This window comes from Cnephaeus nilssonii (genome assembly GCF_951640355.1).
Source record: "Cnephaeus nilssonii genome assembly, chromosome: 15".
NCBI lineage: Eukaryota > Metazoa > Chordata > Mammalia > Chiroptera > Vespertilionidae > Cnephaeus > Cnephaeus nilssonii.
The window spans coordinates 14,235,005-14,252,363 of record NC_137086.1 but is presented as its reverse complement, the minus strand read 5'-3'; the positions used below and the strand labels follow the sequence as shown (position 1 = coordinate 14,252,363).

Below are 17,359 nucleotides of genomic sequence, written 5' to 3'. Positions count from 1 at the left end.
TGTATGTCAACTGTAATTGAAAAATAAATATATAAAAAGAAAATACCAGTACCTCATATAATGCTTAAAATCAATGGGTATTCAGTATGTATTTACCTCATCAGCACAAGCCAATTTCTGGCTTAAATTACCACAAGCATGACATGCAATAAAAAGTTACTGAACTATCATCCTGGCTGGTGTAGCTTGTTGTTCCAGACACTCAAAGGTTGGTGATTTGATCCCTCGTCAGGGTTTATACAGGAGGCAATGAATCAATGTTTCTCTCTCTCTCTCTCTCTCTCTCTCTCTCTCTCTCTCTCTCTCTCTCTCTCTCTCTAAATCAAATATGTCCTCAAGTGAGGTTTTAAAAAAATAAAAAAGTTACTGTTGGTCCCTCTGGAACCATATCTACTTTCTTGAAAACAATTTTATTCTCTCTTTCTACATAAGATGTTTCAAAAAGAGATTCAAATAATCTGTTATGATCCACTAAGAAAAAATGGGAATGGCTTTAATGCATCAGTGGAGTTTATTCAGTTATTTTTTTTAGGTGAGTACATCCATCCCATATAAAATGAATGAACAACTTAATTTGTGAATAACCTACCGAATCCAGGAACACTTTTGAGACTGGCTTTGAGGCACACCTTCTCCAACCTGAGGTAGCTGTATCTCATCAAACAATTCCACAGGAACATCCAGTCCATTCTTGTCCGATGATTCATGATAATAACACTTCTTTCTCCAGGAACAAATGCATCACCTGTTATAATCACTTTTACACCAAATAAGGTTTCCAGCAATGCCTATGGCAAAAACAAAATACATAACAAATTAAAGTTATGGTTTCCCATGAATCTTCTATATATAAGAATGAGAATATGAAGACACCGTTTCTATTTTTAGTTTTACTAATTTAAGTTTCTGGCAGTTTCCTAATTAAAAAATGCTAACTTTCCTCAAAGTGAAGGCCATAACAAGAGAAGGAAGGCCACTTCATAATACTAAAGGAATCGATACAATAAGAGGATACAACTCTGGTAAATATACATGCACCCAATGCAGGAGCACCCAAATACATAAAAAATCTTCTGGAAGATATCAAGAGATCGACAGCAACACAATCATAGTAGGGGATTTTAATACCCCATTAACATCACTGGATAAATCCTCTATACAAAAAAATCAGCAAAGAAACAGCAAACCTAAATGACTCACTAAATCAGATAGACTTAATTGACATCTTTAGAACATTTCACCCCAAAGTTACAGAATATACATTCTTCTCAAGTGCACATGGGACATTTTCAAAGATAGATCACATATTGGGACACTAGCAAAGTCACTTCAAATTCAAGAAGATTGAAATCATATCAAGCATCTGCCTAGATCACAATGGCATAATATTAGAAATAAACTACAGGAAAAACAATAAAAAAAATTCAAACACTTGGAGGCTTAACCTTTTGCACTCAGATGTCGAGTGTTACTCGAAACGGTTAGCATTAGAATAAAGGAATCGAGAAAAAAGCAAGCGAGTGCAAAGGGTTAAGTAGCATGTTATTAAACAACTAGAGGCCCAGTGCATGAAATTCTTGCATTGTGTGTGTGTGTGGGGGGGGGGGGGGGTGTTGTCCCTCAGCCCCGCCTGCACCCTCTCGCAGTCCGGGAGCCCTCAGAGGATGTCCGACTGATGGCTTAGGCTGGACATCCTTAGCCCTGCCGCGGAGGTGGGAGAGTCTCCCACCACCAGCTGTGAGCCCAGCTTCTGGCTGAGCGGCGCTCCCACTGTGGGAGCACACTGACCACCATGGGGCAGCTCCTGCATTGAGTGTCTGCCCCCTGGTGGTCAGTGCACGTCATAGCAACTGGTTGTTCTGCTGTTTGGTCAATTTGCATATTAGCCTTTTATTATATAGGATGATTGGGTTACCAACAAAATCAAAGAAGAAATAAAAAACATCCTGGAAACAAATGACAATGAAAACACAACAATCCAAAATCTATGGGACCCAGTGAAAGCAGTCCTAAGAGGGAAGTTCACAGCATGACAGGCCTACCTAAAAAAAACAAGAAAAACTGATAATAACTAATCTAACTCTACAACTTAAAGAATTAGACAGAGAGCAACAAGAAAAGCACAGAGTAAGCAGAAGGAAGGAAATAATAAAGATCAGAGCGGAAATAAATGACATAGAGACCAAAAAAACAATACAAAAGATCAATAAAACCAAGAGCTGGTTCTTTGAAAGGATAAACAAGATTGATGAACCTCTAGCAGGCTTACCAAGAAGCAAAGAGACAGGACCCAAATAAACAAAATCAGAAATGAAAGAAGCGAAATAACAACAGATCCCACAGAAATAGAAAGAATTGTAAAAAAAAAAATAAAAAAAAAAATACTATGAATAACTCTATTCCAACAAACTGTCAACCTAGAAGAAATGGACATATTCCTAGAAAAATACGACCTTCCAAAACTCAATCAGGAAGAATAAAAAAAATCTGAATAGGCCAATAACTATGGAGGAAAATTGAAGCAGTAATCAAAAAACTTCCAGCAAACAAAAGCCCTGGGCCAGAAGGCTTCACAGGGGAGTTTGACCAAACATTCAAAGAAGAACTACAACCTATCCTCCTCAGACTATTCCAAAAAATTCAAGAGGAAGGCACACTTCCAAGCTCTTTCTATGAAGCCAGCATCACCCTAATCCCAAAACCAGATAAAGATACTACAAAGAAAGAGAATTATAGGCCAATATCTCTGATGAACATAGATGCTAAAATACTCAATAAAATCCTAGAAAACCAGATCCAGCATTACATTAGAAAGATCATACACCATGACCAAGTGGGATTTATTCCAAGAATGCAAGGATGGTACAATATCCGCAAATCAATAAATGTGATACATCACATAAACAAATTGAGAGATAAAAATCACATAGTCATATCAATTGATGCAGAAAAAGCATTTGACAAAATCCAACACCCTTTCTTGATAAAAACTCTCAACAAGGTGGGAATAGAAGGATCATACCTCAACATAATAAAAGCTATATATGATAAACCCACAGCAAACATCATACTCAATGGGCAAAAACTAAAACCATTTCCCCTAAGAGCAGGAACAAGACAGGGATGCCCACTCTCACCACTCCTTTTTGACATAGTACTGGAAGTATTACCTATCGCAATTAGGCAAGAAGAAGAAATAAAAGGCATCCAAATTGGAAAAGAAGAAGTGAAGCTGTCCTTATTTGCAGATGACATGATATTGTACATAAAAAACCCAAAAGATTCCATCAAAAAACTAATAGAATTAATAAATGAATTCGGCAATGTAGTGGGATACAAAATTAACGCCAAGAAATCTATGGCATTTCTATACACCAATAGTGAACTTACAGACAGAGAGACTAAAAAGGCAATCCCATTTACCATCGCACCAAAAAAATTAAGATACCTAGGAATAAACTTAACTAAGGAGGTAAAAGACCTATAGGCGGAAAACTACAGGACACTGAAAAAAGAGATAGAGGAAGACGTAAACAGATGGAAGAACATACCATGTTCATGGATTGGTAGAATCAACATCATTAAAATGTCCATACTACCCAAAGCAATCTACAGATTCAATGCACTCCCCATCAAAATACCAACAGCATATTTCACAGACCTAGAAAGAACTCTCCAAAAATTCATCTGGAATAAAAAAAGACCCCGAATAGCTGCAGCAATCCTGAGAAAGAAGAATAAAGTAGGAGGGATCTCAATACCAGATTTCAAGCTGTATTACAAAGCCACTGTTCTCAAAACAGCCTGGTACTGGCACAAGAACAGACATATAGATCAATGGAACAGAATAGAGAATCCAGATATCGACCCAAACCACTATGCTCAATTAATATTTGACAAAGGAGGCATGAACATACAATGGAGTCAAGACAGTCTCTTCAATAAATGGTGTTGGGAAAATTGGACACACACATGCAAAAAAATGAAACTAGATCACCAACTTATACCATACACAAAAATAAACTCAAAATGGATACAGGACTTAAACATAAGACGGGAAACCATAAAAATACTAGAGGAATCCACAGGCAACAAAATCTCAGACATATGCCAAAAGAACTTCTTCGCTGACACTGCCCCTAGGGCAATGGAAGCTAAAGAGAAAATTAACAAATGGGACTACATCAAAATAAAAAGCTTTTTTACAGCAAAAGAAACCATCAACAAAACAGCAAGAAAGCCCACTGCATGGGAGAACATATTTGCAAATGCCATCACTGATAAAGGTTTAATCTCCAACATCTACAGGCAGCTTATGCAACTTAATAAAAGGAAGATAAATGATCCAATTAAAAAATGGGCAACGGACCTAAACAGAATATTTTCAAAAGAAGACAGAAGGAAGGCCAAGAGACACATGAAAACATGCTCAAAGTCACTTATTATCCGAGAGATGCAAATCAAAACAACAATGAGGTACCATCTCACACCTGTCAGAATGGCTATCATCAACAAATCAACAAACGACAAGTGTTGGCGAGGATGCGGAGAAAAAGGAACCCTCGTGCACTGCTGGTGGGAATGCAGACTGGTGTAGCCACTGTGGAGAACAGTATGGAGTTTCCTCAAAAAACTGAAAATGGAACTCCCATTTGACCCAGTAATCCCACTCCTGGGAATATATCCGAAGAAACTAGAAACACCAACCAGAAAGGATATATGCACCCCTATGTTCATAGCAGCACAATTTACAATAGCTAAGATTTGGAAACAGCCTAGGTGCCCGTCAGCAGATGACTGGATCAGAAAACTGTGGTACATCTACACAATGGAATACTATGCTGCCATAAAAAAGAAGGAATTCTCATCATTTGCAGCAACCTGGATGGAATTGGAGAATATTATGCTAAGTGAAATAAGCCAGTCAATGAAAGAAAAATACCACATGATCTCACTCATTTGTGGATAATAAAGAACATTATAAACTGATGAACAAAAAGATAGATACAGAGACAGTAAAGTATCAAACAGACTGTCAAATTACAGGGGGAAAGTTAGGGAGAGGTGGGGGAGATAAGAAATCAAACGAAGGACTTGTATGCATGCATATAAGCATAAACAATGGACGCAAAACTCTGGGGGGTGAGGGCATGTATGGGTGTGGGGTGGGGGGGTAATGGTAATAAGATATGTACACATATAATACCTCAATTAAAAAATGTCATTGAAAAAAAATAATAAAATAAAATTAAAAAAAAAAAAGAACAACAAATTGGAATACCAGATAGGAAGCTGTATTACAAAGCCACTGTTCTCAAAACTGCCTGGTACTGGCACAAGAACAGACATATACACCAATGGAATTGAACAGAAAACCCAGAAATCGACCCAAGTTATTATGCTCAATTAATATTTCACAAAGGAGGCATACAATGGAGCCAAGACAGTCTCTTCAATAAATGGTGTTGGGAAAATTGGACAGATACATGCAAAAAAGTGAAACTAGACCACCAAATTACACCATTCACAAAAAATAAACTCAAAATGGATAAAGGACTTAAACGTAAGATGGGCAACCATAAAAATATTAGAGGAATCCACAGGCAGCAAAATCTCAGACATATGCCAAAGCAATAACTTCACCAATACAGCTCCTAGGGCAATGGAAACTAAAGAGAAAATAGACAAATGGGACTACATCAAAATAAAAAGCTTCTGCACAACAAAAGAAACCATCAACAAAACAACAAGAAAGCCCACTGCATGGGAGAAGATATTTGCCAATGTTATTTCCAATAAGGGCCTAATCTCCAAAATTTGTGGGGAATTCATACATTTTAACGAAAGGAAGATAAACAATCCAATCAAAAAATGGGCAAAGGACTTAATAGACACTTTTCAAAAGTGGACATATAGAAGGCCCACTTTCGTAAGAGACATATGGAAACATGCTCAAAGTACACGAGAGAGACAAATCAAGACGATAATGAGATATCATCTCACACCTGTCAGAATGGCTATCATCAACAAATCAACCAACAACAAGTGCTGGCAAGGATATGGAGAAAAAGGAACCCTCGTGCATTGCTGGTGAGAATGCAGACTGGTACAGCCACTGTGAAAAACAGTATGGAGTTTCCTCAAAAAATTAAAAATGGAACTCCCATTTGACTCAGTAATCCCACTTCTAGGAATATATATCAAGAAATCAAAAACACCAATCAGAAAGGACATATGCACCCCTATGTTCATAGCAGCACAATTTACAATAGCTAAGATTTGGAAACAACCTAAGTGCCCATCAGCATATGAGTGGATTAGAAAACTGTGGTTCATCTACACAAGGGAATATTATGCTGCTGTAAAAAAAAACTCATACCCATTCACAACAGCATGGATGGACCTGGAGAGCATTATGCTAAGCGAAATAAGCCAGTTGGAGAAAGATAAATATTACATGATCTCACTCATTTGTGGAATATAATGAACATCATAAACTGCTGAACAAAAACAGATCCAGAGACATATTAGCATCGACCAGACCATCAAACCTCAGAGGGAAGGCAGCGGAGGGGAGAGGGGGTAAGAGATCAACCAAAGGACTTGTATGCATGCATATAAGCATAACCAATGGACACAGACACTAAGGAGGTGAGAACATGTGCTGGGGGGTGATGGTGGCTGGGGAGAGGTCAATGGGGAAAAAAGTAGACATATGTAATATTATATGTAATACTTTAAGCAATAAAGAATTTAAAAAAAAAACACAAAAAAAATGCTAACTTTCATTAGAATCTTGAATATACTAAGTTAAAATGAAAAAGGCATACAAGATTCCACTGTGTAATTTTTAAGGCTATAAATATATAAGACTAGAGGCCCGATGTACAAAATTCATGCAAGGGGCTCGGCCCTCGCAGCCCCGGCTTTGTCTAGAAGGTCGTTCGACTGTCTGGTCTAATTAGCATAATACGCTTTTATTATTATAGATTATCACTTCTTTTATAGAAAGGATAGTCAAGGAAGTCAACCCTGGGTAAAGGGACAAAAAGTCAAGCATTTTATTTCATACAAATACACATATCTGTTTATTTTAACAATATATAAAGAATAAAATATAACTATTTTTACTAGAGTGCTGCACCTGTAGCACCTATGACAGTGCCTGGCACACAGGAAATACTCAAATAGTTGCTGTATATTTTAACTAACTTTTCTGATGGCCAGCATATAGTAGATATAAAATATTTAGTAGAAAAGTATACTATACTATAGACTGGAGTTTTTGAAAGAGACACAACATGTAATAAGAAAACCTGATTACTGGTTTTAGTCCCCATTTAAATTTTGAAATAATTTACATGTAATAAATTTACTAGCTAATATATGACTTCACTATTATTTGACTTCCCTATTAATGGAGAGAAAACTGGTCCAATGCAGATAAGAAAATAAAAAGTTCCTTGGCAATATCATGAAAACTTTGATCAAATTGTAGCAAATATATTATGGTGCAGTCATAAAATGGAATATAATACAATATGAAAATAAATGAAGTACCATAACAATAATATGGTTAACACACAAACATAATGTTGAGAAGCAAAGCAAACAAAACAGAATATATACAGTAAGTGTTCTTACGTAAAACTTTCTAAAACAAACAGGAACTAAGAAATTTTAGGGGTAAATAGATAGGTAGTAAAATTATAAGCAGCAAGGAAATAACTACCTTTCTAGTCAGGTTAGTGGCTACTTCTATGAAGTAGGAGGGTGTTGTGCTTGGGAAGCTAGGTAGGTAGCTTGCTGGAGGGCTAGCAATGCTTTATTTCTTGATCTGGTTAACAGTTATACTTTAAAACTAGAGGCCCGGTATACGAAATTCATGCACGGAGGGGGGTTGTCCCTCAGCCCAGCCTGTACCCTCTCCAATATGGGACCCCTCGAGGGATGTCCGACTGCCCATTTAGGCCCAATCCCGGTGGGCAGTCGGATCCCTAAACAGGCAGTCGGACATCCCTCTCACAATCCAGGACTGCTGGCTCCCAACTGCTTGCCTGCCTGCCTTCCTGATTGCCCCTAACCGTTTCTGCCTGCCAGCCTGATCACCCCCTAACCACTCTGCTGCCAGCCTGTTTGCCCCCAACTTCCCTCCTCTGCCAGCCTGGTCACCCCTAACTGCCCTCCCTTGCAGGCTTGGTCCCTCTCAACTGCCCTCCCTTGCAGGCCGGGTGCCTCCCAACTGCCCTCTCCTGCTGGCCAGCTTGTGATGGCCATCTTGTGTCCACATGGGGGCAGGATCTTTGACCACATGGGGGCAGCTATATTGTGTGTTGCAGTGATGATCAATCTGCATATTACTCTTTTATTAGACAGGATAGAGGCCTGGTACAGGGGTGGGGGCCAGCTGGTTTGCCCTGAAGGGCATCCCGGATCAGGTGGGGGTTCCCTTGGGGCGTGGAGCGGCCTGAGCGAGGGGCCTGTGGTGGTTTGCAGGCCGGCCACGCCCCCTGGCAACCCAAGAGGAGGCCCTGGTATCTGGAATTTATTTTCCTTCTACAATTGAAACTTTGTAGCCTGGAGCGGAGCCAAGCCTGGGGCTCCCTCCGAGGCCCGCAGCCATTTGTGTTGGGGTTATAATTGAAACTTTGTTGCCTTAAGCGGGTGGGCCCGGCCAGGGTGTGCGGAAAGCTTTGCTTCCCCTGTTGCCGGCGGCAACCCTGGCCTGCTCTCTCAAGCTCCATTCTGCAGCCATTTGTTTGAATTTGTTTACCTTCTATAATTGAAACTTTGTAGCTTGAGTGGAGGCTTAGGCCTGGCAAGGGCAGGCGGAAAGCTTGGCTTCCTCTGTTACCTAGGAAACCTTGCTCTCTGTGGCTGTAGCCATCTTGGTTTGGGTTAATTTGCATACTCGCTCTGATTGGATGGTGGGCATGGCTTGTGGGCGTAGCTTGTGGGTGTGTCGGAGGTATGGTCAATTTGCATATTTGTCTATTATTAGATAGGATTATTTCTTAAACTGTGTGTGTTTATGTTTTATTAACTTTTCAGTATGTTTGTTACATTTCACACAAAAAGCTACTTTTTTAAAGATTACGATACAAAACAACACTAGGACTTCAACATAAGAATAAATAGGATTTTAAAAGAAGGTTAAATGTTAGCTAAAGGGAAAAGGGAAAAAAATAAGTTAGAAATGTTATATGTCCAAGGAAGTACAGTGTTAAGATCTTAACAAAATAAAAAAAAAAAGAAATCAGCCCTGGCAGGTATTTCTCAGTGGTTAGAACATCAGCCTGCAAACCAAAGGGTCATGGGCTCAATTCCTGGTCAAGAGCAAGTACCTGGGTTGTGGGGTTCACTCCCTACCCCACAACCCAGGGTGTATGAGGAGGCAACCAGTAGATGTCTCTCTCTCCCTCTCCCTTCCACTCTCTCTGAAAAGCAATGAAAAACATATCCTCAGGTGAGGATTAACAAAAACGAAAGATCATCTGAGGTAACACAGCTATAGTTATCCCACAGGTCCCCATTAAGTTACTTTTCCTTGACTAAGATTCACATTAGGGCCTAGGTATTTAACCTGGTATTCATTAAACTCTAGAAGGATGGCTTTCAAGAGGTCAATAAACATGTACCCTTTCTTGAAATTGTACACAAGTATGTTGCTAGGCAAAATGCCTATAGTTTTTATCAGATTTTCAAAAGGGTCCATAAAGCACTCAAATAATTATAACTCCAAAGTCTCTGGGAAGTTAAGTCCCTATGTAGAAGACTTCATGGTAGAGAGAATCATGGCAGAGACTTCTACTGGTAGGCTTGGACCCATAGTAAGAAATACCTCTTTCTACTTCTAAGTATAAAGGACCATCAACTACCAAAATGAATCACTAAATTGTATGTCTTGGCCAAGAGTATACATGTGACTTTACCATCCAAGGTTAATTTGGATCAGTTCCCCCCTGTTTTGCAAAGAACTGAAATGCAGGATATCCTTTCCTTAACTGGTTAGAAAGAGGAAGAGGACTATTAATTGTGTTGTACTGTAGAAAAGAGTTTCACATTTTAAGTCTATAAACTCAAAACCTCAACTCTAACCTTTTACATGCAATTTCTAACATATGTTTTCTATGGATCCCAAAAACAATCTTTGGGTTTTAATTATGAAAAATGTCAAAATAAAAAATTCCAGACTGTTTGTCCAGGAGCATATCAATGACATTTTCTCCCTTACCATCTAGCACTCTATCAGAATGTGCCTGAAAGTTATATATACGGTAACCTTTTGGGCAGCTTAGATCTCAAGCTCACATTAATCATTTTTAATACCAGACAAGACATATCTAGTCAACATTATTTACAGCTCCTGCAAGGCAGAATAACAAATACATGACACAAAGATATAGCTGTAAAGTGTATAAAGAACTCTAGAATTCAAATAATCCAGATTAAATGATAAAACAAAAAGACACTGTTCTCATATTTGTACTATTTCTGTTTCATATTTGTACTATTTCTTCAGCAATAAGAAACTAATCTTGTAAATTTTATAATGCTGTATTTCTTCTGTTGAACTAAGAACTACAACTCTCATGACTTTTACCTAATTGGGCAAATATTTCTCCTAGAATTAGAAATATAGGAGCAATTTCTGAGGATCTTTTATGTACCATTTACTACCTCTAAGAGTTCCACCACTATAAAACATTACAAGAAGAGGTTCCCCTCATGATCACAGAATAGATTTTGCCATGTCCTATGCTCTCATTTATCATTCCAATAGATCTTTATTAAATCTGAGGTAAGAACAACTATGTGACATTCCTCATCTGCTTTGTCTTCAGACAGAGCTTCAGCCCAGCTCCTCAAATCCTTAGCTACTTAAGGCCTTGCAATCCCAAGTCATTCATCAAACATTGAGCACCCCTTTCTTAAGAGAAGCAGTCTAGACAGAAATTATATCCATTAGTCTGTGTTTGTTGAACACCTCTTTTGTTCTAGGACTGGAATGAAATCCGCAGGTTGTGGAAGAGACTTGTATCCTAGTTGGGTAGTTAGAAAATGACCTCTAAATTCCTAAGTCATGATTTATGGTGAAAGGACAGAACTCTAACAATTGGACGATTGAAAAGACTTAATTTTGAAAAGCAAAAACTGCTCTGAGCCCTAACCGGTTTGGCTCAGTGGACAGAGCGTCAGCCTGCAGACTGAAGGGTCCCAGGTTTGATCCCGGTCAAGGGCATGTACCTTGGTTGCAGGCACATCCCCAGTAGGAGGTGTGCAGGAGGCAGCTGATCAATGTTTCTTTCTCATCGATGTTTCTAACTCTCTATCCCTCTCCCTTCCTCTCTGTAAAAAAATCAATAAAATACGTGGGTTTTTTTTTAAATGCTCTGGGCACATGAAAAGTTTGACTCCAATAGTACTACATTAAATGGTATAATCAAAAAATGAAATATACAAAAGACATGCACTACCTATTATACAAATGTTCCAAGAGAGACTGAAAGATTCACTCCACAGATTGCTCTAGGAAGGATTCTTGCACAACAGGTTAAGTTAGGCTAGTTTACCACTAAGTTTCATCTAAGAATCGAAAAGTTTTTACTGCAGTACCTCAATTAACTTAAAAAATGTGCTCCTTAAAAAAGAAAAAGAAAAGTACAGGGGGGAAAAAAAGCCTTGCCAATGAAATCATTTTGTGATTATTTCTGTGAACAATAATTAGTCTAAGTGCATTTATCCTATTTTTTTATTTTTAGTAAAAAATTATTTTTAACTGTTTGGGATTGCTTAAAATAAAGTATACCTACCATGGGGGGAAATTACTAAATTCCTCCTAGATAAAAAGTGACCTATTTGCTTCAAAATAAAAACCCCTTTAGTACCTTATAAAAATATGAAATAAACAATCATAAAAGACACCTTGACAGTTTTTCTCCATTTCTTTGAACAGAGATGTATACTATCTCAAAACTATAACATCAGTTTTCTGTAACCTACCTATAGGGGATTTGATGTCAATAAATTTCTTAACTAGAAGACTCTCCGCCTGATAGGCTATTACTAGTGAGCAAGGCACTGAGTTAAACAGCTGGGTAATAGAAGTTTTTTCAAATATCCTCTAATAAAAGAGTAATATGCAAATTAACCATCACTCTGCTACACAAGCCATGCCCACCAGCCAAGCCACACCCACCAGCCAATCAGGGCGAGCATGCAAATTAACCCCAACCAAGATAGCTACCAGAAGGGAGGCTTGGGTTTCCCTGGCAACAGAGGAAGCCAAGCTTTCCACACACTCTGGCAGGCCCAGGCCTCCACTCAAGGCTACGAAGTTTCAATTATAGAAGGTAAACAAATCCAAACAGAAAAGGCTGCCAGCCACGGCGCAAGCAGGAGGCTTGGCTCCGCTACAGGATACAAAGTTTCAATTGTAGAAGGTAAATAAATTCCAGATACCAGGGCCTCCGCTTGGGTCACCAGGGGGTGTGGCTGGCCTGCAAACCACCACAGGCCCCTCGCTCAGGCCGCCCCACACCCCAAGGGAACCCCCACCTGATCCGGGACACCCTTCAGGGCAAACCAGCTGGCACCCACCCGTGCACCAGGCCTCTATCCTATCTAATAAAAGAGTAATATGCAGATTGACCATCACTCCAACACACAAGATCAAGATAGCTGCCCCCATGTGGTCAAAGATCCTGCCCCCATGTGGACACAAGATGGCCACCACAAGATGGCCAGCAGGTGAGGGCAGTTGGGAGGCACCAGGCCTGCAAGGGAGGGCAGTTGGAGGCGATCAACCCTGCAGGGGAGGGCAGTTAGGGGTGACCAGGCCGGCAGAGGAGGGAAGTTGGGGGCAAACAGGCTGGCAGGCGAGCAGTTAGACATCAATCAGGCTCGCATGGGAGTGGTTAGGGGGTGATCAGGCTGGCAGGCAGAAGCAGTTAGGGGCAATCAGGAAGGCAGGCAGGCGAGCAGTTGGGAGCCAGCAGTCCTGGATTGTAAGAGGGATGTTCGACTGCCCGTTTAGGCATCGGGCCTAAACGGGCAGTCGGACATCCCTCCAGGGTCCCAGATTGGAGAGGGTGCAGGCTGGCCTGAGGGACACCCCCCTCCCCATGCATGAATTTCATGTACTGGGCCTCTAGTATATGAATATAATACTATGGTGGTGGTTGAATCTTGCCTATATGTTAAGTTCTCGAATCAGGTAATAAGGCAAAAGTAAGGAACAGTTGAAATTACATTTGAAAATCTCATAGGAAGGTGCCTCACAAATGACCAGTACCTTTGAATATTGGACCTGATTAGTTTGCTGACCACCAGATGAAGTGATTAGTTTACTTGTTGTTTTAAACACATGAATCACACCCAGCACAGGACCACTCACATTTTCCATTTCATCTCACATGAAGTGGAGGTTCGGGAGGAATCCTATATTTAAAAAATTCTTCTCTCTCCACTTTTCCTTCACCCATCCTAGTATATGTAATTGAAGTTTTAATGTAATTCTGTGGTAATAACAATGGTACTAGTAGTAGTTAGCAGCAGCTATGACAGAATTTGTCCAGTAAAATCCAGTATTTCTTCCAGAACAATACATTTTAATTATGTGCATGACTGCTCAGAAAAAAACAAACAAACTACATTTCCCAGATTCTATTACATCTTTTACCTGTTCTTACCAATGGGTGAGCAAGAGAGATATGTGGACCTTATAATTCACTGATCTAAATGAAACATGCTCCTGACTTCTCCCCATCCCCACTGACAACAGAGTAGGACAAAAAAAATGGCAGTGACCGGACTTGACCATAAAGAGGAGGATATTATGTCAGGCTGGGTAGAAGGAATCTTCAGCCCTTAAATGACATTAGGGAGCAGATCTACCCTGTCAACCTGGACCTGAGGATAAATAAAGTTCTACCTTATTCAAAGCCACTGTATTTTGAATTTCCTTTGATAGTTTAGCCTACCCCTTAAAATGAATATAGGAGCAAACATTTGCTGCATAATTTATAAAGCCTGTATTAATCACCTCATTTAGTTGTCACAATAACTCTCTGAGACATGTTGATAGAATTAGAACCCCCTTTTTCACAGAAGAAGAAAGAGAAATTTAGAGAGGCTAAGGAGCTTAGCCATGTTTAAATGACTAGAACGTTGTAAGGCCAATCCTGAAACTAAATGTGTGTACCAATAAGCACTCTGCTTATATTGGCTTTCCAAGGAAATCTGATTGACACTGTAAATCATTACAATTACAATGATTTCTACCAAGGTTGTAACTATAAGAAAATCCTCAAGAGTCTTAAGTTTTTGGTAGAGAGGTTCTGCCAAAATCATGATATTCACAAACAAAAGATTATATACTGTGGAAAACTGATGACATTAAAGAAAATGAAGTGTAGGAGCAAAATATGACTGTTACCAAAAAAATTATTTACCGCTAAATGCTTTTTTTTAGAATCCGATATACAATGTTTTCTTTGGAATGGATCTCAGAGATTATCTACTCTAACTTCCTTATTTTACAGATGATAAAACCTGAGAAAAGCTAAAATGAAATTTCTCTAGTTTTATAAATGACTATAAATGGGATTATTGAATATCTAGACAGTTTGTAGATGACTTTTTAGAAAAATCTACTCGTGATAATTTTATGTAAACTGAAAATATGCTTATTTTATTTGATATAAATATTTTTTAATATATTTCTTTATTGATTTCAGAGAGGAAGGGGGAAGGAGAGATAGAAACATCAATGATGAGAGAGAATCATTGATCGGCTGCCTCCTGCACACCCCTCTGGGGATCAAGCCCGCAACCCAGGCATGTGCCCTTGGCCGGAATCGAACCTGGGACCCTTCAGTCCACAGGCTGACGCTCTAAAAACTGAGCCAAGCCGGCTAGGCTGATATAAATATTTTATGGAGAAATACTCATTGTAAATAAGCGAGTGACAGTGGCTACACAATACCAGAAGATGAATATTTTATATTAAATGTTATGTTTGAGGGCTATAATGAAATATTGGACTTCGTATTTTTAAAGCTAATTTAAAAACCCAACTCTAAGAATTCATGGCCTGGAAAATCAACTTCTGTCCTCTAACAAAGGAAGTAGTCTTCAGCCAAATAAAAGCCAGAAAAGAAGGTAGCTGTGTAAATGTACAGTTTGAAAAATTTTAGGTATAAGGACTATTACCTCCACAAGGATAGAGGTCATATCTATCCTGCTTGTCATTTCATCCTAGCAAAATGTTTGGTACATGGTGGACATTAATAGTTGTTGGGTGAATCTTCAGGGGTCCCGCTGACTATGTGCAATAAACCAAAGTTACAATAAAACATCCTTCTATTTCCCTGGCCAGTGTGGCTCAGTGAGTTGGAGTGTTGTCCCGTGAACCGAAAGGTCACGGGTTCACTTCCTAGTCAGGGCACATACCCAGATTGTGGATTCGATCCTGTCAAGGTGCATATGGAAGGCAACCAATAGATGATTCCCTCCCCCTCTCTCTAAAATAAAAATAAACAAACAAAAATCCTTCTATTAAGAAAGGAAAAATAAATTTGCCTAAAAGAATAAGAAGGATCCATACAAATATTCAATGCAAAGTATTTCCTACAGGAAAGAAAAAAAAAAAAAGGTGACTGCTGCTTCCGGCCCAGACAAAGTAAATAGTAGTAGACTTACCTACCACCCGTTGATTTAAAGAAAAATATGGCCACATAATAAATAGATGACAAACTTCAAGAAAGTAATGAAACCAACAAGAAACAATAAATTCTAGAATTTTAAAGTACACTATTTTAAGCGGAAATCCACTATGTAAGAAAAACAGTAGGAGAACGGGTTATTGACCTTGGTTATCCTGTGTGACACTACAAGAAATCTAATATATATATAACTGTAGTCCCAGAAGGAGAGAATTGAGCAGAAAAAACTAGATGAAGAATTAATTGGCCAATTTGGAAAAAAACAAACTAACCTGCAGATCTAAGAAGCCCAATAAACACAACAAATTACACATAAAGAAAAATACATTTAGATATATGTATCATGATAAAATTGCTAAATAAAAACAAAGAGAAATCTTAAAAGCAATCAGAGATAAATAACCCATAAGACAGAACTTTAAAGTATGAAAAGAAAAATAAATTTTATAGCCAGCAACACTGCTTCAAAAGTGAAGGCAAAATAAGGAAAATTTCAATTAAATGAAAATAATTCAGCTACAGGAGCCCTCACTACAAGAAAAGCTAAAGGAAGTTCTTTACGCTGAAGGGACAAGACACTAGGTGGAAACTCTAATATACATAAAATAAAGAACACTAGATATGAAAAATATTTAAATAGAGGCTATATTTTTTCTTCTAGTTTCTTTAAAAGACATGACTATTTAACGCAAGAAGTTATAACATTGCATTATGGAGGTAATTTTGTAAGTAGATGTAATTCAAGCATGTCAAACTCAAAGGCTAACACAGGCCAAATAAACAAGGTTTAAGTTTATGTGGGCTGCAAAAAAATAAAAGCTTCAATTTTCATAGAAACGTAGGTTTATTTCAATAGAGACATGCTGAATACAAAGGGCTGAAATAAATGAGTAATCATTCACATAAAATAGAACATTTTAATAAAAATTAATATTTTTTCTTGGACATTAACTTACCAGACACTGAATAACAGCACAAATTAATGAGCGTAATGCAAATAAACCTATTTTTCTTGTTCTCCAAAAGCAAAATATTTCCTGTTGCGCACACCAAACAAGTCTGTCCAAGACTAATGACATGGCAATCGGATGCTAAAATATTTGCTGCTAGTATTACTGGAGAGAAATGGTGTGCCTGTGCATAAGGCATGTAAGGGAAATGAATGCAACATGATGATAGTAATCAGTCATTAGCAAACGTTGTAGTTCGTTATTAATAATTATGTATAACAGGATATTGTAAAAATTAAGTCACGAAATTTTTATTAAAACGTTTCTTACATACCGTTATATTGGCTTGGCCGCAAAAATATTTGTTGTGGGCTGCATACAGCCCACGGGCCGCGAGTTTGACATGCTTGATGTAGTATGATAACACAGCACAAAGGATGTAAGAATAAATGCACTACACTATTATAAGGTTCTTACATTTTACAAGATGCAGTAAATATTAACTCTAAGTGGACTGTGATACACTAAGGTTGCATTAGGTAATTTTTAAACCATAATTTAAAAAATTATATAAATATAATTTTCTTTCAAAAATAGAGAACATTGCACAACTCGCTTTATGAAGCCAGCCTACTCTGATACCAAAGTTTGGGCAGTCTGACCTTGAAACTTGTTTATGTCTGT

At 38.4% G+C, this 17,359-nt stretch overlaps 1 protein-coding gene across 3 annotated transcripts in view; it reads right to left on the bottom strand.

Annotated features, from left to right (window-relative positions):
* The window catches only part of LCLAT1 (lysocardiolipin acyltransferase 1), a 199,703-nt gene that overhangs the window by 65,412 nt on the left and 116,932 nt on the right, over positions 1 to 17,359 (bottom strand). For all 3 annotated transcript variants that reach the window (XM_079792736.1, XM_079792734.1, XM_079792735.1), the window contains exon 3: positions 590 to 788. In XM_079792736.1, coding sequence (XP_079648862.1) covers positions 590 to 788 — 199 coding nt within the window. The remainder of the gene's footprint in view (positions 1 to 589; positions 789 to 17,359) is intronic.